Raw genomic sequence first — 27,911 nt, forward strand, 5'->3', positions numbered from 1 at the left:
GATTCATCTGAGGTCTGGATGGGCCTCTGGGGAGGAGTCCCTGACCCGGGTCTTGGAGAGGGGAGCAGAATATGGCTTGGGGCTGAGGCCCAGAGCCCCGCTTGACAAGGGCCTGCTTCCCACAGGTCTGGCCCACGGGGGCCCCACCCGCCACCACTGTAATCCAGCCTGGCAAGGAGGAGATCCCCGAGCCTACACAGGGGGAGAGAACCCTGGAGGACCCGTGGCTAGGCTCAAAACATCGCTGAGTGGACACCTAGGCTGATGGGGGGGGTGTGGGAGGAGGGGTGGGGGGGCATGGAGGCTCGCGGGCAAGCAATGGGGGGAGGGGACGGTGGCAGACAGGGCTGTGGAGGTCAGGGGTGTTTGGGAGTGGTGGGACAGGGTCGGGGAAGCTGGTGGCCATCTGGGGGGCGCTTTGCGGTCAGCAGGGGAACGACCCGACGGACCTGACGTGGGGGTAATGCCGGCGCAAAGTTTCGGGCCAGGAGAGCTGAGCGGGTTGAGGGAAATCAGTGTAGGGGATCTGCACGCAGGTCCTTAGGCCAAAGCGTGGGAAGAGAGCAGAAAGGAGAATTCCAGGGGGGCATCGTGGTGGAGGTAGTGGGATGGAAGAAGTCATTGTGGGCCGGGCGAGTCTCCAGGAGGTGACGGGGCTGTCCCGGAGTTGTCTTGAGGACTTCCCGAGGGGAAGCGGTGGCCGGGACCGCGAAGCCGAGGGGGGCTGTGGGCAGTCGGGCCCTCGGGCGGGCGGGCGGGGGCGCGTCTGGGGGCGGAGCCGCCGCTGGGTGGGGCGCCAGGCCCCCCGCTCCCGGCGGCCGCGGGCGGGGACCGAGGCCAGCGGGACGCCCGCGCCCGGCCCACAGCGAGGGGGGCGGGCGGCGGTGAGTAGGCGGCGGCCGGCCGGGCCGGGCCACGCGGGCGGCGGCTGCTCGGGCAGGTCCGGGCAGGGCCGGGCGGGGAGCAGCGAGCCGAGCCGGGACCCCGCGCCGGAGCCGGAGCCGGAGCCGGAGCCGGAGCCGGAGCGCGGTCACCCAGGCCGCGGCCCCGCCTCCTCCCCGCCCTGCGCCCGCCGCCCGCCGGTCGGCGCCCGCAGCTCGGAGCGGCGCCGGAGCCGGAGCTGGAGCCGCCGCCGGAAACCGGCCCGAGCGGGGCCCGGGGGTGAAGCCTGATCCCGGCGGCGCCCGGAGCTCATGGCGGGGCCGCGGGGCGCGCTGCTGGCCTGGTGCCGCCGCCAGTGCGAGGGCTACCGCGGCGTGGACATCCGCGACCTGAGCAGCTCCTTCCGGGACGGCCTGGCCTTCTGCGCCATCCTGCACCGGCACCGGCCCGACCTGCTGTGAGTGCCGGGGTGGGGGGAGGCGGGCGGGCCGAGGAGTAGGGCGGCGCGGGCCCGAGCTGGGGACCCCCGCCCCCCTCAGTGACGCGGAGCCCGGGCGGTGGCAGGCGCCGCCCCCCGGAGACCGAGACGCCGACCCTGCCGACGGCCCCGAAAGACTTTGGAGGCACTGAGCACCCGCCACCCAGGGGGGGCCCCCCCTTCCCCACGAGGCCCCGCCCCGCCCACTGGGACACCGAACCTGTCCCCCATACTGGTCCGTGGCCTAGGGGCACCGACCCCGCCCATAGGGCACTGATTTCCGCCAAAGGGACGCTGAGCCCCCGTAGGCCTTGACTCTCTGAAGGGGAACCGAGCTCTCCCTGGGGACCCTGGGCCTTTCCCCGCACCACAGTGCTCTCAAACAGGCGCACTGAGCACCTCCCTCCCGGAGAGGGAGGCATCGAGGCCCGTCCCCTCTGTGAGGGGTTCCCCTTGCTCACTTCTGTGGTTCCCCCAGGCCGTCTTGTCTCCAGCCCGGCACAGAGGAGACCCCCGTTAAGAGTGGTTGGACGGGTGGATATACACCCCCTACCTCCCACCGCAGTTAGGACACACATCTGCCTCCCAAGTGTGTGCCCCACAGCCCTGCTGTCCTCCGTGGGGCAGGGTGGCTGAGTGAAGGCTCATAAGGTCTGTCTGACAGCCACCACGGGGCTGCTCCAGGGTGGGAAATGGCCCCTTCTTACCCCCAGCTGCCCAGTGGGGTTCTCATGGAAAAATTTATTCCGATCCCCCCCCCCCCCCCCAGCAGTTGGCAACTTGGGGCTTTGACCTCAGCTGGTCCTGCCTTGGGCCCTGGAACCTCTTCCATTCATTCATTCATTCACTCATTCATAAGACACCAAGTGAAAATTAAGCTGGGGCCCGCCACTCCTTGGGCTTCCTGTCTCATCTGCAACTTGAGACCAAGAGGTCCTTGCCTCTCTTGTGGACGGCGCCCCCGACAGGGCTCCCCGAGCCAGGCGGGCTCTGCGGTCTTTCCGTGTCTGTTCCACTGCAGACCTGTGCTCCCCCTGGGAGCGTCTGGGGGGGCTCTGATGAGGGAGAGAAGGGAGGAGAGGATTGCCACAAGGATTCCATGGTGCCGATGCGCTTGGTTCACTCTGTACCGGGGGGTACAACGTCTGCATGCCGTGGGGCCCTGTGTTGGACCCTGGAGCAGAGGGTTTGGGGGGACGTGGACGCGGAAGCGAAGCGGTTGAGGTGGAGACGCACACGGGCTCCTGCCTGCCGTGGGACAGGTGACAGCTGCAGTAACACAGACACAGGGTGGGTGAGCTCAGGAGTGGGGCTTGGAAGGAGGGAGGAGAGGGGCACCCACATTGGACCCGTGTGTTGGAAAAGAGGGCTCACGGGATCTTCTGTTTGGGCTGGGGGCGGGCCGCGCGCGAGGCGGGAGGCAGGGGACAGGGCCAGTGTGTGAAGGGACCTGAGAGTCAAGCTAAGCTTGTTGGGCCTGAGCTTACCAGTATCAAAGTGTAGGCTGTTGGGTTTTGTTCAGCTCCCACGTGTTCTAAGTGTGTGACCTTGGGTAAATCACTAGACCCCCCCCTCCGGGCATCAGTTCCCTCGTCTGTAAAGTGGGGTTGATGATAGGACCGACGTCACAGGATTGGTGTGAGGCAACGAACGTGTGCAATTAGCAGTAGTTATTGTAAGTTGTGTGATTAGAGAGTCGAGTATGATGAGTGTGTGTTATTCCTTCCTTTACTCGACAGTGTTACAGAGTCACCACTCTGTGCTGGGCCCTGCCTGGTGGCGGAGACGGCAGGAGCCAGGTGATGGCAGGTGCCAGCCAGAGGGGGCCACCTGAGCAGAGACCGGGGGAGGGAGCACTGCTGGGGCCTGTAACGCGTGGCAGGGGGGAACCCGGAGATACAGCTGGCCCGGAGCGCCAGGCTTGCTGGCTCAGGAGGGGGGATGGAGCCACGGGGAGCTTTGTGGGTCTTAAGCAGGGGAGGGCAGCTCCCCTTCTTAAAGGGATCCGGAATCCTGTCTAAAGGGATTCAGAGAAGAGATCCGGAATCCTGTCTAAACATTCATTTGTAGAGCAGGCCAGTGCCGGGGCTACCAGCCCATTGCACAGCAGAGAAACTGAGGCCCAGCTGCCACATGAGGCGTAAGGAGGATCTCTGTGAGAGTAGGGGCAGGGTAAGGGCCGAGGGCAAGAATCATCTGAAAGGTTCAAGCCCTTGGAGCTGTGGGCCCTGCCTCCGCTAGGGGGTGGGGTTTGCCCTCCTGAAGGGGCTGGTTCATTGTTCCCCACCCCTGCCCCCCTCCCTTGAGGACAGAGACCATGTGGGTTTCATTTTTCGGTCCTTCGTCTCCCCCAGAGCCAAATAGAACTTCCCAGGGTTTTAGAGAATATCTGTGTTACTAAAGTCCAGATGTTGATGAGGGACAGAGATGGGGGTGGGGGAAGAAGCTGGAGGAAAAACTAGTATCTCAGAGGCCCTTATAGTTTTCACACTGTTTCCGGAATTTATTCATTCAGTGAACATTTATCGAGCACTTATGAAGTACCGGGAATGGCACAGGGCATTGAGGGCACAGGGTGAACAAAATGTGACCCCAGCCTTCTAGGAACACTGCCAGGGAGGCTGAAATAAACTGCCAAGACTAGTTGCCTTTGTCTCATTGGGTCTCTGAACAAGCCTTTGCTGGGGCTGGGCTGGCGACTGCTCACCTATTCACAGAGCAGGAGGCTGAGGTTTAGGGATGTGAAATAGCTTGCTTATGGCCAGACTCTTAGGCAGTGGCAAAGCAAGAGGACTTAGGGACCCGGCTTTGGGGTCGGGGGAGAGGGAAGCGACCCAGCCAGGTGTGGCAAAAGGGCTGAGGCTCATACGTAGTCAGCTCCCCTGTCCTAGTCCACCCAGCCTTGGGGCACCTCCCTCTGGGGTTCTCAGGCTCCCTTTCCTGCCTCTGGGGCTGGAGGAGAAAGGCATGCTTGCCCGCTCCCTTGTATCACCGAGGCCCGCCCTTCACCCCGCCCAGACTCAACCCTAACCCTCCCCACCAACCTGGGAGGTGGTCTTAGAGCTCCCCCAACATACAGATGGGAAAAGGGAGGCCGAGACGACTGGTGACCTGCCCAAGGCCACACAGCCAGGACCGGAAGAGCAGAGCCTGGGACTCTGAGCTTGGAGGTGGTGTTGCCTGCTCTGGCCTTTGGGCCCACCGTCTGGGAGAGTCAAGGCGGCGCTTTTCATCCACAGAAGGGCAAGGCTTTTGGCGGGGGCACCCGGGAGGCTGACGCGCAGGAAGGCTGTGCGAGTTGGTGTGGCCTCTCTGGGTTTGTGATATGCAGAGGAAAAGTCCAGAAATGTGGCTTCTCGAGGCCGAGTGGCTTCCCCTCTCTGGGTCTCAGGGTCCTCATCCGTAAAATGGGATAAATACCTGCCAAATAGAGTTGCTACAAAAATAAATTCCAGACAGGAACTCGGCACAGGTCAGCCATCTGTGGCTGTTCCTGTCGTTACAAACATTAGTCCTGGTCTTAGTGTTGTCTTTTTTTTTTTTTTAAAGCTTATTTGTTTTGAGAAAGGGAGAGGGAAGGGGAGAGAGAGAGAGAGAGAGAGAGAGAGAGAGAGAGAGAGAGAATCTCAAGCAGGCACAGCACTGTCAGTCCACAGCCCAACTCGGGGCTCGATCTCATGAGCCATGAGATCATGACCTGAGTGGAGATCAAGAGTCAGACGCTTAACAGACTGAGCCACCCAGGCGCCCCTTAGTTTTTTGTCTTTGCCACTGACTCAGGACTCGGCTTTCTGGTACAGTGAGAGGAGGGATCTTAAACTTGAAAGCTTGGACTTGAGCCCCGCCCCTTCAGAGTGATTTCCAGCCTCTGCTTGGATGCCGGAGGGGGCTATGAGCTCATCCTCTGCCCCCTCCTGGCAGACCTGGCTTTGTGAGCGTGTGCTCGTTGCCTTGGTTTCCTCCTTGACTGTCCACAGACCCCTCCCTCAACCCTGCTGAGGCCCACACTGGGTGGGATGAGGTCGGGGCCACTGTTCCTTCCAGACTCCATACCCCTGCCCCAGTCACCTCCTCAACGCTCCTCCTCCCCTTTACCTTTTACAGAGATTTTGATGCGCTTTCCAAGGACAATGTCTTCGAGAACAACCGTTTGGTGAGTCCCCAAGCGGGTGGAAGCTCCGTGGGCTTGTGGAGGCTGTGGGCGCGTGGAGCGGGGTGGGAGTGGGCAGGGGTGTTGCAGGGCAGGAGCTGAGGCAAGGGGATCCTGGACCAGCTCCCTGAGAAGCTGCTTTGCACTGGGGCCCTGCCTGCTCCTCTCCCCACCCCCTTCTTCCTTCTGGCCCCCCTGTGTCTGGATTACCAGCCGGCCCTCCTCCAGGCCATCATGTGGGGCCAGAGGGAAGCCTATAGTCTCGGACCCTTCATCCCACTGAGGGGAGCTGGGCCTAGGCTGAAGGGCACCCACTAACCCTGCCTCCTCCTCCTCTTCCTGTTGTGGCTGCTTTCATACCCACTTGTGTACCTGCCCCCGCTCCCCCCACTGCCTCTACCACTCCGCCTTCCCCCACCCCCGCCCCCACTCCTACCCTTGCACCCTCCCCTCTACCCCCCACTCCACACCTGCCCTCACCCCAGGCCTTTGAAGTGGCCGAGAAGGAGCTGGGGATCCCTGCTCTCCTGGACCCCAATGACATGGTCTCCATGAGTGTCCCTGACTGCCTCAGCATCATGACCTACGTGTCCCAGTATTACAACCACTTCTCCAGCCCGGGCCAAGGTGAGAGGGGACCAGCCCTACAGGGAGGCTGGTCCTGGGGGTGGGGCCGGGGATGTGCAGGACTGTTTTTCTGAGCGTTCAAAGGGGCAGCCGGGGAGGCAGCACATCATTTATTCACCAGATGATTCATTGAGGCACTGACATACGGACCGAGTACAACAGCACCGCGCTGGGCCCCGGGGGTGCAGCCGTTCACGATCACTGCCCTTGTGCAGCTCACAAGTCTCCTGGGCAAAAAACACCCAAACCAATCGCCGAACAAAATGAAGGTAGAGAGACAAAGCAGGGCGAGTTCGTTCGCTGCCTATGAGTTCACCTCCCTGGCACTCGCCCTCACTTCCTGTTTGCTGATACTTCCCTGGGGTTTTTCCTCCCAAGCCAGCGAGACCTTCAAGGTCTGAACGCTGAGAGGCTGGGGAACTGGGGGTGGGGCTGGGGAACTTGGGGGAGCTACAGGGTACTTCTCTGCCCTGAGGTTACTGGCTGCTGAGCCCCCTGCCCCGGGGCATCCTCCTGCAGAAACCTCCCTTGAGGACAGCTGGGCCTCTCCTTCTGCTGAGAAGAAATGGGCCCAGGGGCCCAGAGGGGAAGCGAGGAGCTCAAAGTCACATAACAGGAGAGCTGAATGGCTGGACAAGAATCCAGCTGTCCTGACACCTGTGCTGGGTCCCCGGGGGCCTTGCCTCCGCTCTCCATGTGGACCATCCCAGACAACCTCTTAAAAAAAAAAAAAAGTGTTCTATAAAGACAGATTTTTTTTTTTTTTCTTACTAAGAGTAAAACATACTTTGGTTTTGGTAGAAATCAAAATGAAAGTATTTCCTGAGCACTGAATCCTTGGTGAGAGGCAGTAGGGTGGGAATTAAGAGCACGGACTTAGAACTTTAGCTTTGCCATTGACTCTCTGGATGACAGTGGGCCACCATGGCCCTCTGCCTGCCTCAGTTTCTCCTTTGCGATGGGGATAAGGGTAGCACCCGTCTCTTAGGATTGATGTGAGGAGCGAGGACCTGTGAACCTGTCTGGTCCTTATTTAGGACTCAAGGTTGATACTATGACTTCTTTATTTCGTTGGCTAGAGTTTTAGCCTGTTTACCTAGAATTACAATTCAGTCTTACCTTCTGGAAGGTCCCTTGTTCCCAAACCCTCATCTCTTTCAACTGAGCTCTTTTCTGGACGGCCACCCTTCCGAGGACCTGTGAGGCGGGAGGGGCGGGGAAGGGCCCTCCACAATACTGTTGCTCGTGCCCGCTGTATTCTTGGGTCCTCACCGGGCGACCCTGGTGGGCCCAGCTCCCCTCGCTGAGTCTGGGTGGGATCACCCCCGTTCTTCTTGCTAAAGGCACAGTTGGTGCCTTTCATACAACTTGGCCCCTAAATGCAAACCATTTGCATCCCACCTGATGCTCAACCCACGGAAACAACAGCAATGTGTCCCCACCCCGGGGGCAAAGCTGGCTGTCAGACTTCCCCAGATGGTCCTGTACTGTACTTTCTGGGCAAGTAGGAGGTTTTCAAGGGCGATTTTGACTAGACGTGACTTTCGCTGGACTGGGTAGCTTTGGAACCTGGCCCTGGCTAGGACACCACAGCACCGTGCCGAATGTCCCCCCTGCACCAGGCTCCGTGGTGCCCGTGACCCTGGGCACGGCAGCTGACCGCTGCCCTCCAGCAACCACGGCGTGGTCTGGAACCAGAGTGTGAGTGAAGGAAGCCCGGTGGCTGTGCGAAATGGGCAGTCACAGGGTGGCACGGGTGAGGGTCATCCTTCTTAGTGGGGCCCCCGAGGGTCTCTCCCGTAGCTCAGTTTGAGCCGCTCGCTGCCCCAGCCATAGTCGTAGTGAATTGTTTTGTGTTTTGAGTCCGTCACATCCCTTCTCTGCTAAGCCTTTCTTCGTGGTGATCCCCCAGCCCCAAACGTCATCTTCTGTTCCATTTTTCCCACCCACAACGTTCTTTCCTACCCACCTTCCCATCTTCACATTTTGCCTCCTCTAAGCAGCCTGCCCTGATTTACCGCCTCCCCCCGCCCCCCCCGCCCCGGTGCTCTTGTGGCTCCCTGCCCTGTGGTGAACACATCAGACTCTGTTCATAATATTTTGATCACTCCTCCCTCTTCCCCTGCAGACCATCTCTGTCCGGTTCACGGCTACGTAGCCCCAACACCTGGCACTTGATCATTCATTTAACAAATATTTACCGAGCCCCCTAGGGGGTGTGCCAGGCGCTGGGGAGAGAGCCGAGAACAGGAGGGAGGGAGAGAGAGCACAGGTTAGTATAACTGCAAAGAAGTCTGATGAAGGAGACAAATCACGGAACTGGGGTAGAAACCAGTGGGAGGATGAAGAGGCTACTGGACGAGTGGTCATGGAGGGTCTCCCTGAGGAGCTGACATCTGAGCTGAGCGTTGGACAGAGAGAAGAGGGAGGGCATTTGAAGATCTGGGGAGGAATGTTCCAGGCAAGGGGCAGCACAGGGGTCTGTGTGCTTCAGCGGGGAATGGGCAGGACAGAGGGGATGAGGACAGAGGGGGATGATGGAGGGTGCTCCTCGATTAGGCTGCCCCGCTTCCAGAATCTCTGACGGTGACTCATCACACACGTTCCCATCACAGTCCAAGTTCACGCATGTGTGTGTCACTGAACCAAGTTTCAGGAAACGATTCTTCCCCTTAGTGACATGTGATACACGCAGGGGCGCCTGGCTGGCTCATTAGGTAGAGCACGTGGTAGAGTTGTCAGTTCAAGCCCCACGATGGACGTGGAGAGTACTTAAAAAACACTACCACGGCCGTGGCGCCGGGGCGGCTCAGTCAGTTGAGCGTCCAGCTCTTGATTTCAGCTCAGGTCATGACCTCAGAGTTTGTGAGTTTGAGCCCCGTGTCGGGCTCTGTGTTGATGGTGTGGAGGCCGCTTGGGATTCCCTCTCTCTGTCTCTCTCCAAATAAATAAATAAACCTAAAATAATTCTTAAAAAAAAAAAAATAAAGTTTGTCAAGTGATATTTAAAAAAAAATTTTTTTTTCAACGTTTATTTATTTTTGGGACAGAGAGAGGCAGAGCATGAACGGGGGAGGGGCAGAGAGAGAGGGAGACACAGAATCGGAAACAGGCTCCAGGCTCTGAGCCATCAGCCCAGAGCCCGACTCGGGACTCGAACTCCCGGACCGCGAGATCGTGACCTGGCTGAAGTCGGACGCTTAACCGACTGCGCCACCCAGGCGCCCCAGTCAAGTGATATTTTAGGCTACAGTAAGGAACTTGGGTTTTATTCTTAAAATTATCAAACCGTGAAATTGACTTGTTGGGGTATATGATTTTGTGAATTTTAGATTTTTATTTTATTTTATTTTTACATGTTTATTTATTTATTTTGAGAGAGAGAGCGAGAGCGAGCTTGTGCACAGCATGAGCAGGGAGAGGGGCAGAGAGAGAGAGAGGGAAAGAGAGAGAGAATCTCAAGTAGGGTCTGTGCTGTCAGCACAGAGCCCGACATGGGGCTCGATCTCACAAACCTGAGATCGTGACCTGCGCTGAAATCAAGAGTCAGACGCTTGACCCACTGAGCCACCCAGGTGCCCCAGGTTTTTATTTGAATCATGGGGTACAGAGTAGGCGCTCAGTGGATATTTGCTGAAATCGTAAAGGAGTGGAGTCTCAGAGGGGGCTGGTGGGGTACGGTGGGTCTTTTTTTTTTTTTTTTTTTTTTTTTTTGCTTGAGGGAGTGCAAGCAGGGTTCTGGGCCACACCAGCCCATTTTCCTGAATCTTCAGACCAGCGCCACGTGGCTCCTCCCTTTTCCTTCCCTCCAACCCCCTTCCCCCGGTGGGAAGGAAGCCACTGGTCCTGCCGCATACTGGGTGCTGCTAATTCTGTGATCCTACTGCTGCCTTAGCGTTTACGCTGCCCCTGAGCGGTAGGAGTCACTGTCCCACTTAGTGGAGGCTCAGGGAGGTTAACTAGCTTGCCCTTGCCCTTGGCTCGGAAGAGGAGGTGTCCGCTGGCCAGTGTGAAGTCGGGGCCTGCTCTGGTCCAGCTGTGTTGGGTGGTCTGCCCAAAGGCGATAGCTGTGGAGCTCAAGTTGTAGGCCAGGTGGGGGCCTCCTAGGACTTCAGGGTCTCTACCTGCCTCAGGGTCTCCCTCCTGTCTCTTGGCAGCTAGTGTCTCATCACCTAGAAAGGCCCAGGCACCCTCCTCCCCGCCATCCGGAGCACCTACTCCAGCACAACCAGGAGACAGGGCTCAGGTAGGCAGATGCCTGGGGTGGGCGGGCTGGGGCCACTGCGGGGTTCATTCTTGGTGCTTGTCCCATTGGCTTTGGCCGTAGAGCCTCATTGGCCAGGGTGGGTGAGGGGGCATGGGTCAGATTCCAGTCCCGTTCTGTGGGCAGGGAGCTCCTTCTCTTTCTCCAGGGCTTGGGGTAGAATCAGGAGCTGCCAGGCCTGGGAAGGGGGCATGGGACAGTCTGCAACACTGACTTTGCCCTCGTGGCGCTGGCAGGATGTACACGTTATCATAGAGCAGATACTCCCCAGGTTCCTGTTGAGACAGGGTTTTAGCTTCCCAGCATGATTGCATTGTATCCTCTCCACACCTCTGGGCCGTCGGCATTATGTGTCGAGAAAACTGAGGCTCCGAGAGGTTTCGTCACCTGTCCAAGGCCGGTCCCCTGCTCCCAGATGTTTAGAGGAGCCACACTTCAAAATTTTTTTTTTTTCAACATTTATTTATTTTTGGGACAGAGAGAGACAGAGCATGAACAGGGAGGGGCAGAGAGAGAGGGAGACAAGATCGGAAACAGGCTCCAGGCTCTGAGCCATCAGCCCAGAGCCCGACGCGGGGCTCGAACCCACGGACTGTGAGATCGTGACCTGGCTGAAGTCGGACGCTTAACCGACTGCGCCACCCAGGCGCCCCGAGGAGCCACACTTCAAATGTGGATAGCTCTTCCCGGTGTGCAAAGGGCTTTTCCCCCTTCCCAGCTTCCCCTTGCTGGAGGGGCTCCTGAGGGGCGGGGAGCTGGTGCAGTGTGGGTGCCCGGTGAGCTGGGGCTGAGACAGTCAGGGGTTCTAGGATTCCGTCTGCAGGAGGGAACCCAAGGCACAGAGGGTATGAGAAGCAACCTCAAGGTCACAGTGCTTGGAAGTGGAGAAACCGGGATTTAAATCTGCAGCCCCAGGAGGGGAGGCAGAGAAGGCAGACGAGGTGGGCTCACGAGGACAGTCCCGTCAGGGGCCAACCTGCAGGGATGAGAGAGGGGAAGGGGTAATACAGCCAGGAGCCGTCTTTCTGGCCGGGAGGGCCCCAGAAACCGGAAGTCAGGATTTTTGTCTCCATTCTGACCCAGTGACCTTGAGCCAGTCTCTCCCCCTGTCGGGGCTTCAGTTTCCTCATCTGCAAAGTGGTGACTGTCTCCCTCTGCTCCTCCGGGGCTCTGATGAAGTACATTACTACTGCAAAGCTGATGCGGACGTGGGGGGAGCAGTGGCTTTTGGAGGGGAGGGGGAGTATTCTTTAAAAAAATTTTTTTTGAGAGAGAGAGAGAGAAAGAGACAGAGTGCGAGCAGGGGAGGTGCAGAGATAGAGAGAGAGAGAGAGAGAGAGGGAGACACAGAATCCGAAGCAGGCTCCAGGCTCTGAGCTGTCAGCCCAGAGCCCGATGCGGGGTTTGAACCCACGAACCGTGAGATCATGACCTGGGCCGAAGGCAGACGCTCAACCGACTGAGCCCCCCGGCGCTCCGGAAGGGGGCTTTTCTGAAACAGGCTGGCTGGTGACCACACCTCTACCCCCCCCCCCCGCCCCCCCATCGGCCCACCCTGTCCCTGCAGGGTGAGGAGCTCTCCTCCGGCAGTCTGTCAGAACAGGGCGCCCACCGGACCCCCAGCAGCACGTGCGCGGCCTGCCAACAGCACGTGCATCTGGTGCAGCGTTACTTGGCCGAGGGCAAACTCTACCACAGGCACTGCTTCCGGTGAGTGGCGGGGGGAGCCTGGGGGGCAGCGGGCTTCACTCCCCCCCGGCACCCCATTTCCAGGGAGGGAGATTCCATGGATTCAGCACCTCAGGGGGCCAGGCACATTGTGGGGCTCTTCGTGCCGGAACATCTTCCTTATCCTCATTTTACCGATGAGCACACTGAGGCTTAGTGAGGGGAAAAGACTTGCGCCGTCAAGGAGTCAGGGAAGGAGCTGAGCTCAGGGGTTCTGCCTCCGGCGCCAAAGCTCTCTGAGGCTAACGACCTACTGACAATTCAGGAGCTGCCTTAAACGCCCTTGAGAAAAACAAAAAGGGTTTTTAAAAAATCACGACTTGTGGGGCGCCTGGGTGGCGCAGTCGGTTGAGCGTCCGACTTCAGCCAGGTCACGGTCTCGCGGTCCGGGAGTTCGAGCCCCGCGTCGGGCTCTGGGCTGACGGCTCAGAGCCTGGAGCCTGTTTCCGATTCTGTGTCTCCCTCGCTCTCTGCCCCTCCCCCGTTCATGCTCTGTCTCTCTCTGTCCCCAAAATAAATAAAAACGTTGAAAAAAAAAATTAAAAAAAAAAATCACGACTTGTTTTCAATGTGTGACTCCCAGGGGAAGTCAAGTTTAAAGAAAATGGAATAAGAGACAAGGAAAAGCCAGATAACTTAGAAAATGTAGAACAGTTTATTTATTTTTAATTTTTTTAATGCTTATTTATTTTTTGAGAGAAAGAAAGAGAGAGAGAGAGAGACAGAGTGTGGACAGGGGAGGGGCAGAGAGAGAGAGAGAGAGGAGAGAGGGAGACGCAGAATCCAAAGCAGGCTCCAGGCTCCGAGCTGTCAGCACAGAGCCTGATGCGGGGCTCGAACCCATGAACCACGAGATCATGACCTGAGCCAAAGTCAGATACTTAACTGACTGAGCCACCAGTCGCCCCGGGAAAACATTTTATATGTTGCGAAAAAGCAATTAGAAAATAGTCGAGAAGCCAGTGACTGAGTTACACAACATGCATTCGACTCTAGGTTAGTTTGTGTCTATGTGAGTCTGTGTGTGTGTGCGCGCGCGCGTGTGTGTGTGTGCGCGCGTGTGTGTGGTCGCATGATGGCCGGGCCTGGAACCCCAGGGGCCTGATGGCAGAACTGAGGTGTCACGAGGGAAAAGTCTCAAGCAGGCCCATTGTTACACCAGCACAATCACCTTTGGCCACGAGCGCGGTGTTTTAAAGACTTTTCACAGTGTCTTCCAGTGGAAAACACGTTCGACACTGTGAGAGTTCTGACACGTGCCTGAATAAAAACCTGTGTAATCAGGTGCGCAGCTGGCATTAGAGTTCCCTAAAACGATATAGTCTCGCTTGTGCGATACACTCTGATGTGTCGTATTTCATTCTGTTTCATAAAACAACACCGGCAACAAAACCCACGTTGCCTGGAAGTCCAGCGTATCGAGACCGAATCCAGGCTGGCAGGTGGGAGGAGGGGAGGGAGGGAACGGCCTTGGCTACTGGGGGAGGAGTAGCCGGGGTCCCGGCCCGGGTGCCCGGCTAAGTCGACGCGCCCACCCCACCTTCTCCCCGGCAGGTGTCGGCGGTGCTCCAGCACGCTGCTCCCTGGAGCTTACCGAAGTGGGCCCGAGGAAGGCACCTTCGTGTGTGCGGAGCACTGTGCCAGGCTGGGCCCGGGTGGGCGGTCGGGGACCAAGGCCGGGCCGCCTCTGCAGCCGAAGCAGCGGCAACTTGCAGAAGAAGCCGAGGATGTGGACGGAGGCGGCCCCGGCCCTGCTGCACCTGTCGGGGCTGAGGTGGATGTGCCCAAGGCCGGCCCCGAGGCCCGGCCCCAGATCCCCACCAAGCCCCGGGTTCCAAGCAAACCGCAGGAGCTGGGCAGCTCTCCGGCCGGCCGCCCCACGCCTGCCCCGAGGAAGGCGTCTGAGAACACGGCCCCGACGCCCCCCACGCCCCGGCCCCGGTCCAGTCTGCAGCATGAGACCCCGGGGGAGCCGGGTGGTGGCAGCGGCTTAGTAAATGGTGAGCGAGGGTTCGGGGGCGGGGGGGCGGGCGCTTGCAGGGGTGTGTCCGGGGTTTGACTGTGCGTGTGCACTGGGAGCACTCGTGGAGGCCTGAGCTGGGCCCTGGGGCCGGACGTCCTGCTGAGGCCGATCTATGCCTTCGAGGCACCGCCAGTGTCAAGGGGGAGATGGGCACAGATGGAGGGGTTTCCGGAGAATGTGGGAGCCTGTCACGACGGGGGAGGGGGGGCTGTTGTGGGTTGCATGGAGGCCCCTTGGGGGTCAGGGGGAGCTTTGAGGAGAAGGTGATGCTGGGCCTGAGTTGAGGCAGTGTTTCCTGTCCGCACTGGGGACGTGTCCGCGGGCCACTCGCGTTCCCCCTTCTCAGCTGAAATGCAGATGGGGTTTCCGGGTACCCTGGCCTGGCCCCTATGACCATTCTTTACCCGTCACCTTCGGTGCTTATCTAATGTCCCTGAGTGCCGGGCCTTGGAGGTGCAAGGTTGCAGGTGAGGTCGCCACGGCTACCTGGAGTCCCGGATCTGCCAGCTAGAAAGGGAGGGCGCCCCAGGTTCCCCAGTGCCCGACTCTGCCGCCTTGCCCACAGCCGCCCGTGGAGGCCTGTCTCACTCTCCTTTCCCATCTAGGAAGGCCGCACGAACCCCCCGTCCCCAAGCCGAGAGGGACCCCCAAGCTGTCTGAGAGGTACGCTGGCTCTGAGAGGCTTTCCTGCATCGGAGGCCCTGGTGGTGGGAATGGGGGTGTTCCTGGGGCCTGGGGGGGGCGAGGCCTCCCGTGGGCACATGACTCACCAGCACACCCTCCCGAGGACGCGCAAGGCTCACTCTGGGTGGGGTAGGAGCGCTGTGCCCGCCTCTCCTTCCCTGAGGCTCCCCCCGGGGTCCCCACTTTGGGGCAGTAGTCTGGTGGAGACAGTGCCCCCGGGGCCCCTTTACCTCTCCAAGCCTCTGCTGCCCTGTGAACATGGGAGAGCGAGGCCTCACTCAGAGAGCTGTTGTGAGAATTGGCAGCTGAGTATAGAAAGACCCAGAAGAGCTCAGCTCTGTCCCCGGCTCAGGCCCTCCACCCCGGGACCCTGCGTCCTGCGTGCGGGCATCTATTTCCAACTGTTCTTTGGAGCTGTGCTTCCCCTGTGTGGTCTGTGAGGGAGAGGGTGGGCCCCAGCTGAAATGGGAGTGCACTCAGTGAGCGCTTGCTGTATACAAGGCACTCTGCCCATTGGATCCTTATAATAACCTTGTGAAGTGAAGACTATTGTCCCCCTTTCATAGGTGGGCAACTGTGGAGAGAGACGGGGTGATTTTCTCAGCCTCATGCAGAGAGCCGCTGTGGGTCCTTTCCTGGGCTGGGCTCGGCTCATGGAGGCTGTGTGATGTGAGGGTTCACGCTCTCTGGGCCTTAAGGGGCCCAGCCGATGTGTGACTGTAACAGTGCATTTCGGCCTTGGACCCAGACTGGCCCCGCCTGGGCTGGGAGAGAAGGGTGCAGTTTCTCATCTACCTCCTTGGAAGGAACTGTCAAGAGAGAGGAGGCTGCTGTCCCCCCTCCCCCTAATGGTTTCTGCCTCTTCCCCACCTCCGTCCAGGACACCAGCCCCCAGGAAGGATCCCCCATGGATCACACTGGTGCAGGTCGAGCCAAAGAAGAAGCCAGCCCCCCTCCCCCCGAGCAGCAGCCCTGGACCTCCAAGCCGGGACAGCAGGCGGGTGGAGAACGGAGGCGTGGCGGAGGTGGCCCAGCAGAGCCAGGTGACAGCTGGCCTGGAGCCCAAGCCCTACAACCCCTTCGAGGAGGAGGAGGAGGAAGAGGAGCAGGAGGCATCCCCAAATGCACCCGGCCTGACCCCAGGCCCCGCCCTGGCCCACTCGGAGTCCACACCCAAGTCGCTGCACCCCTGGTATGGCATCACCCCTACCAGCAGCCCCAAGACAAAGAAGCGCCCTGCCCCCCGAGCGCCCAGCGCCTCCCCACTCGGTGAGTGCCATCTCTGGGAGCCCCCCGGACAAAACTCGGGGCTCGGCTGCCTGGGTCAGCCCAGGGCTGGGGGAGGGTGTGTGGTGCGGTGGGATCCCCGCCGGGCCAGGGGCCACGTGTGTCCTCTCATTTAATTCGAGAGCAAACCGGTGAGGTGGGTGGTCACACTCCCATTTTGCAGGTGAGGGAGCTGGGGCACAGAGAGGGTAAGTGATTTACCCAAGGCCTCATAGCACATGAGCAGTAGAGACAGGATGTGTCAGGCAGGAGGCTCCAGACTCTATACTCCTGACCCTTCGTAGTGCGCCCGCAGGTGAGGTGTTGTGAGGGTTATATGTGCGCCCCAGCCAGGGGTTCAGCGCAGCCCGGCTCGCGGAGAGCGTACGGCAGGGGTTGGCTTGAGTCCGCCTGTCTAGTCACCACCCTCCAGTTGCCGGGCACCTGGGACTCTGACCTGGCTGTGCACACACGAGTAATGACCTTGAGCGGCTCCTTCCCTGTGTCCGTCTTCAGTCTCCCCGTCTGGAAGATGGAGGTGGCGGGCCGGCTCCAGGGCGCTGTGCCCCCTCCGCCCATTGCGCCCTCTCGCGTCCAGGCACGTCGTAGTTTTTGTCGCTCGCTGTCTTGCGGTTTTCTCGGGCCGTGGGCCTGGTCGCCTCCCACCGCGGCTGGGGGGTGGCCCTCAGGACCTCAGCGGGAGCCCCTTGGACGGTGGGACTGAGAGCACGTGCTCAGTTCCCTGCTCCGGCCCCTGCTGGAGCCCTGGGACCCTGGAATTAAGGGTGGCTGGCAGCTTCCGGATGCTTCGGGCGGGATGAGTGCTGAGTCCCACATAGCTGTGTCAATCCCAGCCCTTCCCGGGCAAGTGCCTTCTCTCTGGGTCTGTGGCCTCATCTGGAAAACACAGATGGTGGTACTTCGAAGCACGGTGTCCATCATCCACGTGAGGACTAGCGCGACACGGGGCGGTGCCTGGCCAGGGCCGGCCGCTGCGAGGGCTGCTGGCTCCTTCCCTCTCCTGCTGGTCGGGGCAGAGGAGAGGCCAGCCTTGATTCCGTCTGCCCTCCCCTCCTCTGGCAGATCTGCCCCTTCCATTGGGCTTTGCCCTGGGTCAGATCGGACGTGGGCGGGGAAGTAGGGGCAGGCACCATGTGCACGAGGAAGTGGGGAACAATGAGGAAACCCGGGACGACAGGTGTGCCACGAGGTGGCACAGCGCATCCCAGAGTGTGGGGGATGAACGCGGATGATTTGGCCCCTCCTGACCTGGGTCCTAGCACGTTGCTGTTCTCTGGGCCCCGGCCTCGACTGGACGCGGGAGGACTTGGGTTTCCAGGGCCACCCCCAGCCCTGTGGAGAGTGGGGGGGCGTGAGGTGAGGCTGTACCTCCTCGTGTGGCGCTCACGCGCTGATTTGTTTGCCCAGCTCTCCACACCGCCCGCCTCTCACACTCGGAGCCTCCCTCGGCTACCCCGTCGCCAGCCCTCAGCGTGGAGAGCCTGTCGTCCGAGGGCCCCGGCCAGACCCCGCCTGGGGAGCTTCTGGAGCCACCGGTCGTGCCCAAGAGCTCCTCAGAGCCTGCAGTCCATGCCCCTGACACCCCCGCGACCTCTGCCAGCCTCTTCGCCAACTCCTCCCTCTCCTCCTCTGGGGAACTGGTGCAGCCCAGCACAGACCGGACACCCCAAGCCGGCTCTGGCCTCGCTCCCGACACTAGGGGCAGCCCGGGGCCCCAGCCAGCCAAGCCCTGCGGTGGCGCTGCCCCCACGCCTCTCTTGCTGGTTGGAGACAAGAGCCCCGTGCCTTCTCCTGGAACCTCATCCCCGCAGCTCCAGGTAAAGGTGAGTTCTCCCCGCCTGCTAAGAGCTGCTGTCCTGTCCGGTGGATCTGTCGGTGGTCTGACTTATTTACGGACCCGGATGTGTCCCTCGGCCCATTCACGACTGTATTTGCGGAGGCACTGATTCATCCACCCGTCCACCCGTGTGTCCATTCCCCTGTCCCCATGCCTGGCCCTTCACGTAGTGATGCGTCCGGGCCCCTGTTTACTTGCCTGTCTCATGTACTTGTCCCATCGGGACCCCTTCACCCAGCCACCGTCTGTCTTCACATCCTTCTGTGCACCTCTCCATTCTCTGAGGCCCTGCTTCTGCCAGAGTCCCCCTCCCAGGCTCACCCCAGGCTCTGTCTCCTCTTGGGGGTAGAGTGGGCAGGGGGCTCGTTTTCCAGGTGACCTTTGTGCCTGTTTGTGTAACTGTTTCTCAGTCCCGTGCCAAGGACTGGGGGTCGTTAGGGATCAGGACATTTCCTCTAGGCGGCTAGTCCCTGAGGGCACCTCTCTTGTAGCCACAGTCCTTTTGGGCCACCAGGTTCTGCTGGTCCACATCTGCACACTCTCTGTAGCCCGCTGGGGCCCAAGGCTCGTGCAGCCTCGGGGGCAGGGTGGCAGGACAGCTCATGGGGGTGGGGGGTGGTGGCCGTCGTCATGGTCTGACGGACCTGACAGAGGATAAGTCGGGGGAGAGGGCTGAGCTTTCGGTCCAGACAATTTAACCTGCCCCGGCCTGGGCAACGGCGTCCTAGCCAGCTCTGCCACCCGCCTGCTGTGTGACCTTGAGAAGGCCCTGCCCCTTCTGTGGGCCTCGGACTGCTCTGGGGAGGCCCAGGGTTCCTTAGGAGGGGCAGGTAGGGGAAGAGGTCAACTTTGGACACCTCCCCCTTCAGGCAGCTCCTTTGAAACGTCTTCTTCCCATCCTGGGGTGTGTGTAAGGTTGGCTTGACAGTTGGTGCTGAAAGGCTGAGAACCCTGAGGAGCTTGGGGGCCTCGGGCTGTTTGGTCCTGCTGGGCCCCTGCGGGCGCTGCCCTGTGGGAACCAAACCCTGTCTCCTTGCCGTGCCTGGACTCAGGCCCTGGTACTTTCCCTGCTGTAGAAATCCCAGGGCGACTGCCAGTCCAAACGAATCCCTGGGCCGGCACAAGTGAGGGGAACAGGGCTCCCTCCAGCCTCCCTGAGCTGCTTGGAGAAAGTTGGGTAAACACTCCTGGGAGCACTGCAGGCCTCAAGTGAGACCTTTCCGTGGGGCCCACGATGACCCCTCTGTTTCCGATGAGCTGGGGAGAGCAGTTGGAAGACGCTGGTGCCGCTCGTATTGGCAGGCGAGGCCCTGTCCCAATGCTGGGGCGGCCTGGCTGTGCTGGCCTCGGAGGGGGCAGGGGTCTCCGCAGAGGGTCAGACAGATGCAGGGCTGTGGATACGTGGAGGGGAGTGCAGCAGAGAGAGGGTAGGGGTCTTTCCTGGACAGGGAGGAAGCCACTCTTTTCCTCCATCTACTGGCCAGATGGAAGGTGGGATCTCTGCTTTCACACTTCCTGGCCGGGCGGTTCTGGGCAAGGAGCTTCGTTTACCTCTCTGAGCCCGAGTGCCTGCTAGAAAAGGGTGGTTGTGAGGCCTGAGTGAGCTGTCTGGCCCTATGTTCCATGTCCTGACCACTGCCCCGGTGCTCGACAGCTGCCCTGGCCCTAGCTTGGGCCCTTGGGAAGTGCATGACCTTGAGCCAATTAATTAACCTCTCTGAATTTGAGCGTCCTCCGCTATAAAATCGGCCTTCCAATACCCATTTCGCAGAGAGGTTGTGAGAACAAGAGCGTAGAAAGGCATCCAGGGCAGCAACTACGTGTGGCAGGTGCTTGGAAGTGGAAATGTTTGTTGAATGCCTCCGTGCATCCGAGACTGAATGCTGGGAATCTCTCTCTGCCCGGGCTGCCGCCTCCCAGGCTCCAGGCGGTGGTCCCGTAGTCCCGTAGTGATCAGGCTACAGCAGGGGGCGGCAGAGGGGGGCAGGGCTTGTCTTACTGCCTCTTCCCCAGACTTATCCTCTGCCATTCTCCCTGCCTTTAGTCTTCCTGCAAGGAGAATCCCTTTAACCGGAAGGCATCACCCACAGCATCCCCAACCACAAAGAAGGCCACCAAGGGATCCAAGCCAGCCAGGCCACCTGCCCCAGGACACGGCTTCCCACTCATCAAGCGCAAGGTACCAGCCACTCGGCTGCCTGAGCCCTGGGGACCCCTCCCTTGGCCGCCTCAGGCATCCCCTGGGGCTCTCCCAGAGGATGGGCTGTCTGGGCAGCTGCCCTCGGATGCCCGAGGGTGGCCTGGTCGGGAGGTTTAGCTTGCAGCCAGGGGGATTTTGAGCAGACCAGCTGTTCTCAACCGGGCACAATGAATGGTGCATTTAACTTGTTACTAATAATAGTTCAAGGATCAAAGCCCTCACATGATATACTTCTAGTTAAACAGATTAGAGCGTTCTCGAGTTTATCTGTCCACTAGGGTCACTCTCTCACATTGTGGTATCATTTCTGGAAGGGCAGAGAAGCGGGGGGAGGGTTGCCACGAGAGGCAGGAAGTTGTGCCTCCCTCTGGGTGTGCCTGTTGGCCCTGGCTGGGGCCAGGGGCATCAAGGGGCTGTGGCTGTCCCCACTGCCAGCCTTCCCTGCACCGGGATCCTGTACCCGGCCACGCTGGGGGGTGGGACACAGCCTAGGGCCCGGGTCTGTGGTGGCCAATGCTGGCCAGAAATGGCTAAAGCTCCTGGAAGCGGGCAGGTGGGAGGAATGGGCTGTCCTTCAGGTCACCGGGGCATTGTCGGGCAGGTCCAGGCTGACCAGTACATCCCCGAGGAGGACATCCACGGAGAGATGGACACTATTGAGCGCCAGCTGGATGCCCTGGAACACCGTGGGGTCCTGCTGGAGGAGAAGCTTCGTGGCGGAGTAAATGGTGCGGGGGCTGCTGGGAGGGCCTGGCGGGTGGGACTTAGGGGTGACGGGAGCCTCTCTCCCTGGGGGCAAGCCCCGATGGCTTCTTTGGGGGCTGGAAGCGCCGCCAGCGCTGGCCTCAGTGGGCATCTGGCTTCCAGAGGGCCGTGAGGACGACATGCTGGTGGACTGGTTCAAGCTCATCCATGAGAAGCACCTGCTGGTGCGGCGGGAGTCTGAGCTCATCTATGTGTGAGTACCCCCCGCCCCCCCCCCCCCCCCCCACTTGGCCCCCTGCTCCGGTTCCCAGAATCCGCAGAGTTTACAACGGAGAATCTTCCCTATGTTCCCTCGTCGCTGACAGCGCAGGGCAGGGCAGCCATGCAAGGGGCAGGGTTAACAGTCAGTGTTCCTGCCTTCTAGTTTCAAGCAGCAGAACCTGGAGCAGCGCCAGGCGGATGTGGAGTTCGAGCTGCGGTGCCTTCTCAACAAGCCCGGTGGGTATAGGCACACGTGCTCCTCTGGCACCCGCCCGGGGGCCTGGCGACATTTAGGAGTGGGCTGGGTGCTGACCCTCCAGACTGGGGATAGGCAGACACCGGGAGCAGGGCCAGAGGAGGAGAGTGCCGGGGGGGTGTCGTCTGGGTCACGTAACAGGTGGTACACGGGCTCCAGCGATGGCAGGAGAGGGAACAGCATGGCCGGTGTGGGGTTGTGGACTCGTGTGGCATCAGGGGTGACAAGGCTCTCGGGCAGCACCAGGCCTGGGAGCAGACTGGCCTGTTTGGGCTGCTCCCTCTCCTGGAACTTGTGGGTAGAGCGGCACCCACTGGGGAGGGCCTTCAGGCTCCAGGGCCCGGGGCTGCCCCAGGTGAGTGGGTGACAGCAGATGCCTGGCCATCGGGCTGGAGCATGGCAAGATTGCACCAGCGGTGGGAGGGAAGGTGGGTCCCCTGCACAGTGTGGCTCAGCGGGACCCTGGGAGTGGCTCTGGGAGAGGCAGGAAGGGCCTAGAATGGTGGAAGGGCAGCGGGAGGGATCGGGTGTGTGTGGAGTCACATGGTCCTGTGTTCTGCCACTAACAGGCTGGGGGCAGTCCCACTTGGGCTCAGGTCATGATCTCACGGCTCGTGGGTTCGAGCCCTGTATCGGGCTCTGTGCTATAGCTCAGAGCTTGGAGCCTGCTTCGGATTCCATCTCCAACTCTCTGTCCCTCCTCTGCTTGTGCGCTTTCTCTCTCTCTCTCTCAAATATAAACATTTAAAAAAATTTAAAAAAACATGCTGGAAGCAGAGGATGGGGGGTGTGGGGGGGGGGCGCTGGTTAGGCAGGTTTCTTTTTTTTTTCAACGTTTATTTTTATTTTTGGGACAGAGAGAGACAGAGCATGAACGGGGGAGGGGCAGAGAGAGAGGGAGACACAGAGTCGGAAACAGGCTCCAGGCTCTGAGCCATCAGCCCAGAGCCCGACGCGGGGCTCGAACTCACAGACCGCGAGATCGCGACCTGGCTGAAGTCGGACGCTTAACCGACTGCGCCACCCAGGTGCCCCAAGGCAGGTTTCTTAGTCTCTCTGAGTCTTAGTAGCTTCAAGTGTAAGACAGGATGAAGGTACCCACCTTGTAGGATATTCTGGGACCAGGAGACAGTGGGTAGGGAAACACTCCGTGCTCTCTGAGGGGCTGATGGTTGATGGTTATTATATGTGGCCGAGTTGGGGTCTTTGGCCATGACGTGTAGTTGAGCCACAGCTAGGCAGAGAGATCAGAGGCATCAGGGCTCTTGACCACTTCTTGGTCCAGGCAGTGGACCTCACTGTTCCCATTTCACAGATGAGGCAATGGAAAGCTGGAGGTTGAGAGTCTTGCCCACTGGTGGGGGAGCTGGGCTTCTAATCCAGGTCTCTGACCCTGGCCTGTTCCTGGACACACAGCCCTTCCTGTCTGCTGGGACGGTGGCCCTGCCTCTCCACTGACTGAGGAACTTGGGGGGCTGGGTGAGACCCAAGGCAGGAGTGTCTCTGGAAGCCACTCCATTGCCATCTGTGAGTCATTCCCAAATCTCCTGGAGGCTGGGGCACAGCCCCCACCCCCGCCCCCCCACCATGCAGAGGGAGCCACAGTGGCATTCTGTGGCTGGGGTGGGCGCAGCACCTGCACCCCCAGGCCGGCCTGGGCATATTGTGTTGCTTCTCCAGCCTTCTGTGTGATGGCAGCACGTCCTGGGCTTGTCATCCTGTCCCAGATGTTGCCTTTGCAGAGATGTTGCCTTTGGTTTATAAGGCCCCAGATGGGGTAGGGACCCACAAAACACCATAAGGGCTGTGGCTTGGGGGGTGTCAGGTTCCCCGGGCTCCAATCCTGGCTCTTCCCTTGCTGTGTGATACTGGTCAAGGACTTAACTTCCCTGAGCCTCAGTGTCCCCACATGTAGGTTAGGGACATAACCTCCCTGGGCCCAAGGTTTGGGAAGCGTCAGAGTAAGATTTGATTTGGGCCGTGACTCAGAAGCCCGTGCTGTCCCCAGAACTGTGCTGGGCCACCTGCTCCTGAGCTTTGGCAAGATGAGGTGTTAGGACATTGGGACAGGACTAGGGGGCCTCAGGATGTTTCTTTTGAGACAGGGAGGCCTGTGGTGCCAGATGTCGTGGAGGGAAGGCTAAGTGTGGGCACCCTTCCCCTGGGGGGAAGCTATGGGCTGGATGAGAGGTAAAAAGGCACAGGGGGGCCCCTGGGTGGTCCTGTGGGATGGCTCGGGTTCTTGGGAGGAGGCTGGTGGGGCAGTAGGTACGTGAGACCTCAGGGACACCTCCTGGCTGGGCTCCCCGCCCCTAAGTTCCTGTCCCTTAATCTGCCCTCCTTCATGGCATTGTGTTAAGGTCCCGATGTGTCACTTGGGTCCACACACTGCCACACACTGCTTCTACTGTGCAAGGACCTAGGAGTCCCCTGTTGTCCTCCCCCCACCCCCACCCCCGCCGCCCCACTCTGGCCAGCCCACCTTTGGAGACTCTTAGCAGGCCCAGCCTGAATCCTGCCTCTTCTAAGAAACCACCTAGTGAACATCTGTTGAACAGAAGCAGGAATGCTTCGGCAAGAGCTGGTCTCTGTTCTCAGAACGTGTGTTGTACTTGCCCTCCTGGAGCCCCCTTGAAAGGTTTTTTGGTAGGCATCCTAGTATGCTTTGTCTCTGCCAGGACCACCTTCGTTTCCCCCAGAACTTGTCATCCCCACCCAGCTGGGCCCCTCCTTTCTGTCCTCATAGGATCCAGCATGGGGGCAGCCCGCAGCCGCCTCAGCACTTACGCATTGGTTCCTGGCTTCCTGGGAAGGCAGGCGGGTCTCCCACCACTCACGCCCCCGACCTTTCTCCCTGGGCAGAAAAGGACTGGACAGAGGAGGACCGGGGCCGAGAGAAGGTGCTGATGCAGGAGCTCGTGACCCTCATCGAGCAGCGCAACGCCATCGTCAACTGCCTGGATGAGGACCGGCAGAGGTGACGTGGCTGGGGAAGGGCTACCCCCTGGGGTTCCTTGCCGGAGGGGTCCGGAGGAGCAGGCCTGGCCAGCCCTGTCCTCACTGCCAGCGATCCCAGCGCACCCTTGCTCAACCCTGTCGGAGGGACTCAGAGGCTGGAAGGGACTGAGAATATCCGGGCCTTCCTCCTGTGGGACCCTCGGCTTCCCTTTCTCGTTTCAGGGAGGAAGAGGAAGACAAGATGTTGGAAGCCATGATCAGGAGGAAAGGTGAGGCCCTCCTGGGGCTCTGGTTCACCAGAACGGTTGGCGGGCAGGTTGAACAGAGGGTCGGAGCGGATGCTACAGGGACGTTGTGTGCACACTCCCAGCCTCTCTCTTGCCGGGAGGGCCGCGTGTGGCGAGAAGGGCTATTGCCTGGGCTGGGAGTGGGGGGCTACGGGGAGGGCTGTGGTGGGCAAGGGGCACTTTCCTAGGATGGCTGCCTGAAGCCAGGCATTCCTCCTTGACATCTGGAGCTGATCTCGGAGGAGTTGGCGGCCTCACACAGCAGTGCCTACCAGAGATGAGACGGTGCCTGGAATGGTGGAAAGGGCACTGGCCGCGGAGTCAGGAGACCCGGGTTTAATCTTGGTTCCATCAGTGACTCATTCTGTGGCTTTGTGGTTGGGTCTGGACTCTAGTCAGGCTGCTTGGGTTCCAGTCCCAGATCTGGAACTTACTAGCTGGGTGACCTGGAGCCCCAGCCGTTTCAGCCCTGTAGGCCTCCCCCTCCTTGTCTGCAGATTGGGGGTGATAGGGGCACCCCTTCACGGGAGGGCTATTCAGATAAGGCATGTAAACAAAGCACTTAGCTCCGGGCCTGGCATCTACAAAGAGCTCTGTTGGTGTTAGTTCATTTCAAAGGCCCACATTCTCGTGGTCTATAGGCAGATGATTTCTGAGGTTCCTTCCAGCTCTGTCCGTGTTTGAGTTGTAACCCACAGAGCTGAGCACCAGCCTAGGGGTCGGGCCTTTTCATGATAAATCTTGGCCATGCTTCAGAGTTCCAGACTGTTTTCACATTCGTTCATTTCCGGATCCTTGCCAGAAACCCCATCCTGTAGGCCCAGAAAGGTGAAGTGACCTGCCCAAGGTTCCACACGAGGTGGAGGGGCGGAGCTGGGCCTCCGTCACGGCCCCTGGCCTCTCCCGACGTACTCCCCCTTTCTCTTCTGCAGAGTTCCAGAGGGAGGCTGAACCCGAGGGCAAGAAAAAGGGGAAGTTCAAGACCATGAAGGTGCTGAAGCTGCTAGGGAACAAGCGTGATACCAAGAGCAAGTCCCCGGGGGACAAGAGCTAACAGCGAGGGCAGCCAGCTGGGACTTTCACCCCTCCTGGCTCAGCCCCTGGGCTGTGCTCCACTCGAGGGCGGCGGGGGTGGTGGGGGGCTCCCTGCTTCCCATCAGGATCAGTCCTGAGGAAAGATGATGCAAGGGGAGGGGGCCTCTCGGTGACAGCCTCTCCCTCCTCAGGGTCCTGTTGCTGGTCTGGGCCAAAGAGCTTTCTTCCCCCTTCTCTGAGCCGTAGGCAGCTGTGGCTCAGCTCTGCCCAGTCTGGTTCTGGTGATTCCAGATGCTGGGACTGACCCACGGAGCGAGGAGGGTCCTGGGTCCAGGATCCAGGGAGGGGCCGCGGCCCAGCACACCCGCCTTGCCCACCACCCAGCCCCTGCTGTGACGGGCAGCCCCTTGGTCCCTCCTCTTCCCTTCTGTACTGTGTCCAGATGGGATTCTTAGCTGTCACAGTCCTGACCTGGAGGTCCTTCCGCCCGCGTGGTCCGCCCATGGCGGACCTCCGGCCGGGGTCTCCTGCCTTCAGGCCTCTGCTGCTGTTGGCAGGCCAGCACTCAGGGCTTGGTGGCGCTGGCTTCTTCCTGCCCCAGCCCTGGCTCTGCGTCCCCGTTTTCCTTTCCAGTGCAGGTGGCCCTGAATCTGTTTCTCCTCACTCAGGAGCTCTATTTATGAAGTCTAATTAGGTTTGAGCTCATTACTGTGTCCTCAGACACAAACGGGCCTGATGGACAAATCCCTCCCTCTGTCCCTCAGAGTTCTAGGAGGGGCCTCTCTCATTTCCCCTGGTTCCATAGGAAACCTCACCCCCCGGAGCCACGGGGCTGGGCGGCCACGCCGGGTGGATGAGGGTCTCTGGGAGGCAGGCCCCCTGGCAGTTCCGCTCCCCCATCATCAGCCGAGGGAGGATGTTTCACAGAGGTGCTAATCCTGGTTCCTTAACACATTGTAGTCTGACCCCTCACTTAGACCTCCCCCCACCTCCCCCAGGGCTGGGGATGGTGGGCCTGTTCCTGCGTGTGGCCGTCACCAGTCTGTCTACTCACACTCGACTGTTGTCCGTTCTCTCCTAACTTGTTCCCCCGAAGGACTGATGGCCACTGACCCCACTGAGATGGCCAGGGGAGAGGAGGAGCCGAGGGGGACAATGGCCTTTTCCCCAGGGAATGTGTCCAGCAGCTCTCGGTCAAAGCACTGTTGCTATAAGCTATCTCTGGGGTGCTCCAGGGCACCCCCCTCAGCACACCTCTGGGGAAAGCACGCACTGTATTAACTCACGAGGATTTTCCTCGCCAACAATAAACGGAGACAACCTCAGCTGCCGGTGCCCTGGAGCCTTGGGTGCTTTGCCCTTAGCCAGGTCTGCCTACTTCCCTGTGTCCGCCGCATGCCGTGGCCGGACATCTCTGGTCACCTGGGCGGGACCTGTGGGGCCGTCCCTGCCAGGGAGCCTTGGTCCTCAGTGCCTGCCAGTGGCCAGGACTCTTCTGCAGCTGGGAGAGGTGGCTCCCGCACCTGCACAGCCCCTGGCGGTCTCCTTCCAGACGTGCCTGTTGACCTGGAGCTGGTCACCAACTCCACAAAGGCTTTCAGGGGCCAGGCAGGTCACATGCATGACCAGGCGGGGTATAACCTGAGGAGTGGCTCTGGCAGGCTGTCTGGGTGTCCGGAGACTCAGGTGGTGGGGACTGGGGCGAACTGGGGTGTCTCTGCCCCCGACTAAAAGGGGGAGGTTCTTCGTTACTTAAGTCAACTGTAGTTTGTGGGAACGTGGGCCCAGTGTTGCCAGACTCTTCCATTTCTCCAAAGAAGCTAGAAATCCAGGTTGCGTGTGCGTGTGATTTGTAAACGTTGGCCACGGATCTGAATTTCAATCAAGGGTAGGCTGTATTGTCACGGGTGGCCAAACTTGTCCTGGCATTCTCCAGTTTGCTGCCTCTGGGCTATGTGAGGGGCCCTTTGAGGTGGAGGACAGCTGTCCTTGTCATATTATACCCTCTGCCCTCAGGTTCTGGAGGGTGTGTGGACACAGGCCTCCCATGGAAATGTTCCTGAGCCAGCCCTTCATCTGGCCCCTTCTACTTACCTGTTTGGGGCTACGGGGCCATGTTGGTTCTGCAACCCAAAGCTTGGGTCATGCATGTGGCCTGTAGGATGATGTGCATCCCTCCAGGTGGGAGTGTTGGTTGAAATTGCCAAAAAAAAAAAATTTTGGGGGGGTGAAAAGGGGAATTTTGTTAA

At 60.0% G+C, this 27,911-nt stretch overlaps 1 protein-coding gene across 4 annotated transcripts; it reads left to right on the forward strand.

Annotated features, from left to right (window-relative positions):
* MICALL1 (MICAL like 1) lies at nt 1-27,493 on the forward strand. Of its 4 annotated transcripts, XM_047865138.1 has the most exons (17): nt 1,053-1,339; nt 5,465-5,513; nt 5,996-6,137; nt 10,295-10,383; nt 11,969-12,111; nt 13,684-14,129; nt 14,758-14,815; nt 15,717-16,105; nt 17,531-17,946; nt 20,005-20,139; nt 20,762-20,888; nt 21,028-21,118; nt 21,290-21,363; nt 24,245-24,359; nt 24,563-24,609; nt 25,560-25,618; nt 26,759-27,493. In XM_047865138.1, the coding sequence occupies exons 1-17, from the start codon at nt 1,194-1,196 to the stop codon at nt 26,762-26,764; spliced, it is 2,532 nt and encodes an 843-aa protein (XP_047721094.1). In that variant the 5' UTR covers nt 1,053-1,193; the 3' UTR covers nt 26,765-27,493. The 4 variants fall into 4 exon arrangements, with proteins under 4 accessions (XP_047721096.1, XP_047721094.1, XP_047721092.1 ...); XM_047865140.1 differs by lacking the exon at nt 1,053-1,339 and adding an exon at nt 1-125 and having other exon boundaries at nt 25,560-27,493; XM_047865136.1 differs by having other exon boundaries at nt 25,560-27,493.
* The last annotated feature ends 418 nt before the right edge of the window (nt 27,494-27,911 follow it).

This window comes from Prionailurus viverrinus, chromosome B4 (assembly GCF_022837055.1).
Source record: "Prionailurus viverrinus isolate Anna chromosome B4, UM_Priviv_1.0, whole genome shotgun sequence".
Taxonomy (NCBI): domain Eukaryota; kingdom Metazoa; phylum Chordata; class Mammalia; order Carnivora; family Felidae; genus Prionailurus; species Prionailurus viverrinus.

Coding starts and splice junctions, on each gene's coding strand:
- MICALL1 (XM_047865136.1), top strand. CDS start 1,194: ATGGCGGGGCCGCGGGGCGCGCTGCTGGCCTGGTGCCGCCGCCAGTGC. Junction 20,140..20,761: donor TCCCACTCATCAAGCGCAAG/GTACCAGCCACT, acceptor ATTGTCGGGCAG/GTCCAGGCTGACCAGTACAT. Junction 20,889..21,027: donor GCTTCGTGGCGGAGTAAATG/GTGCGGGGGCTG, acceptor TCTGGCTTCCAG/AGGGCCGTGAGGACGACATG.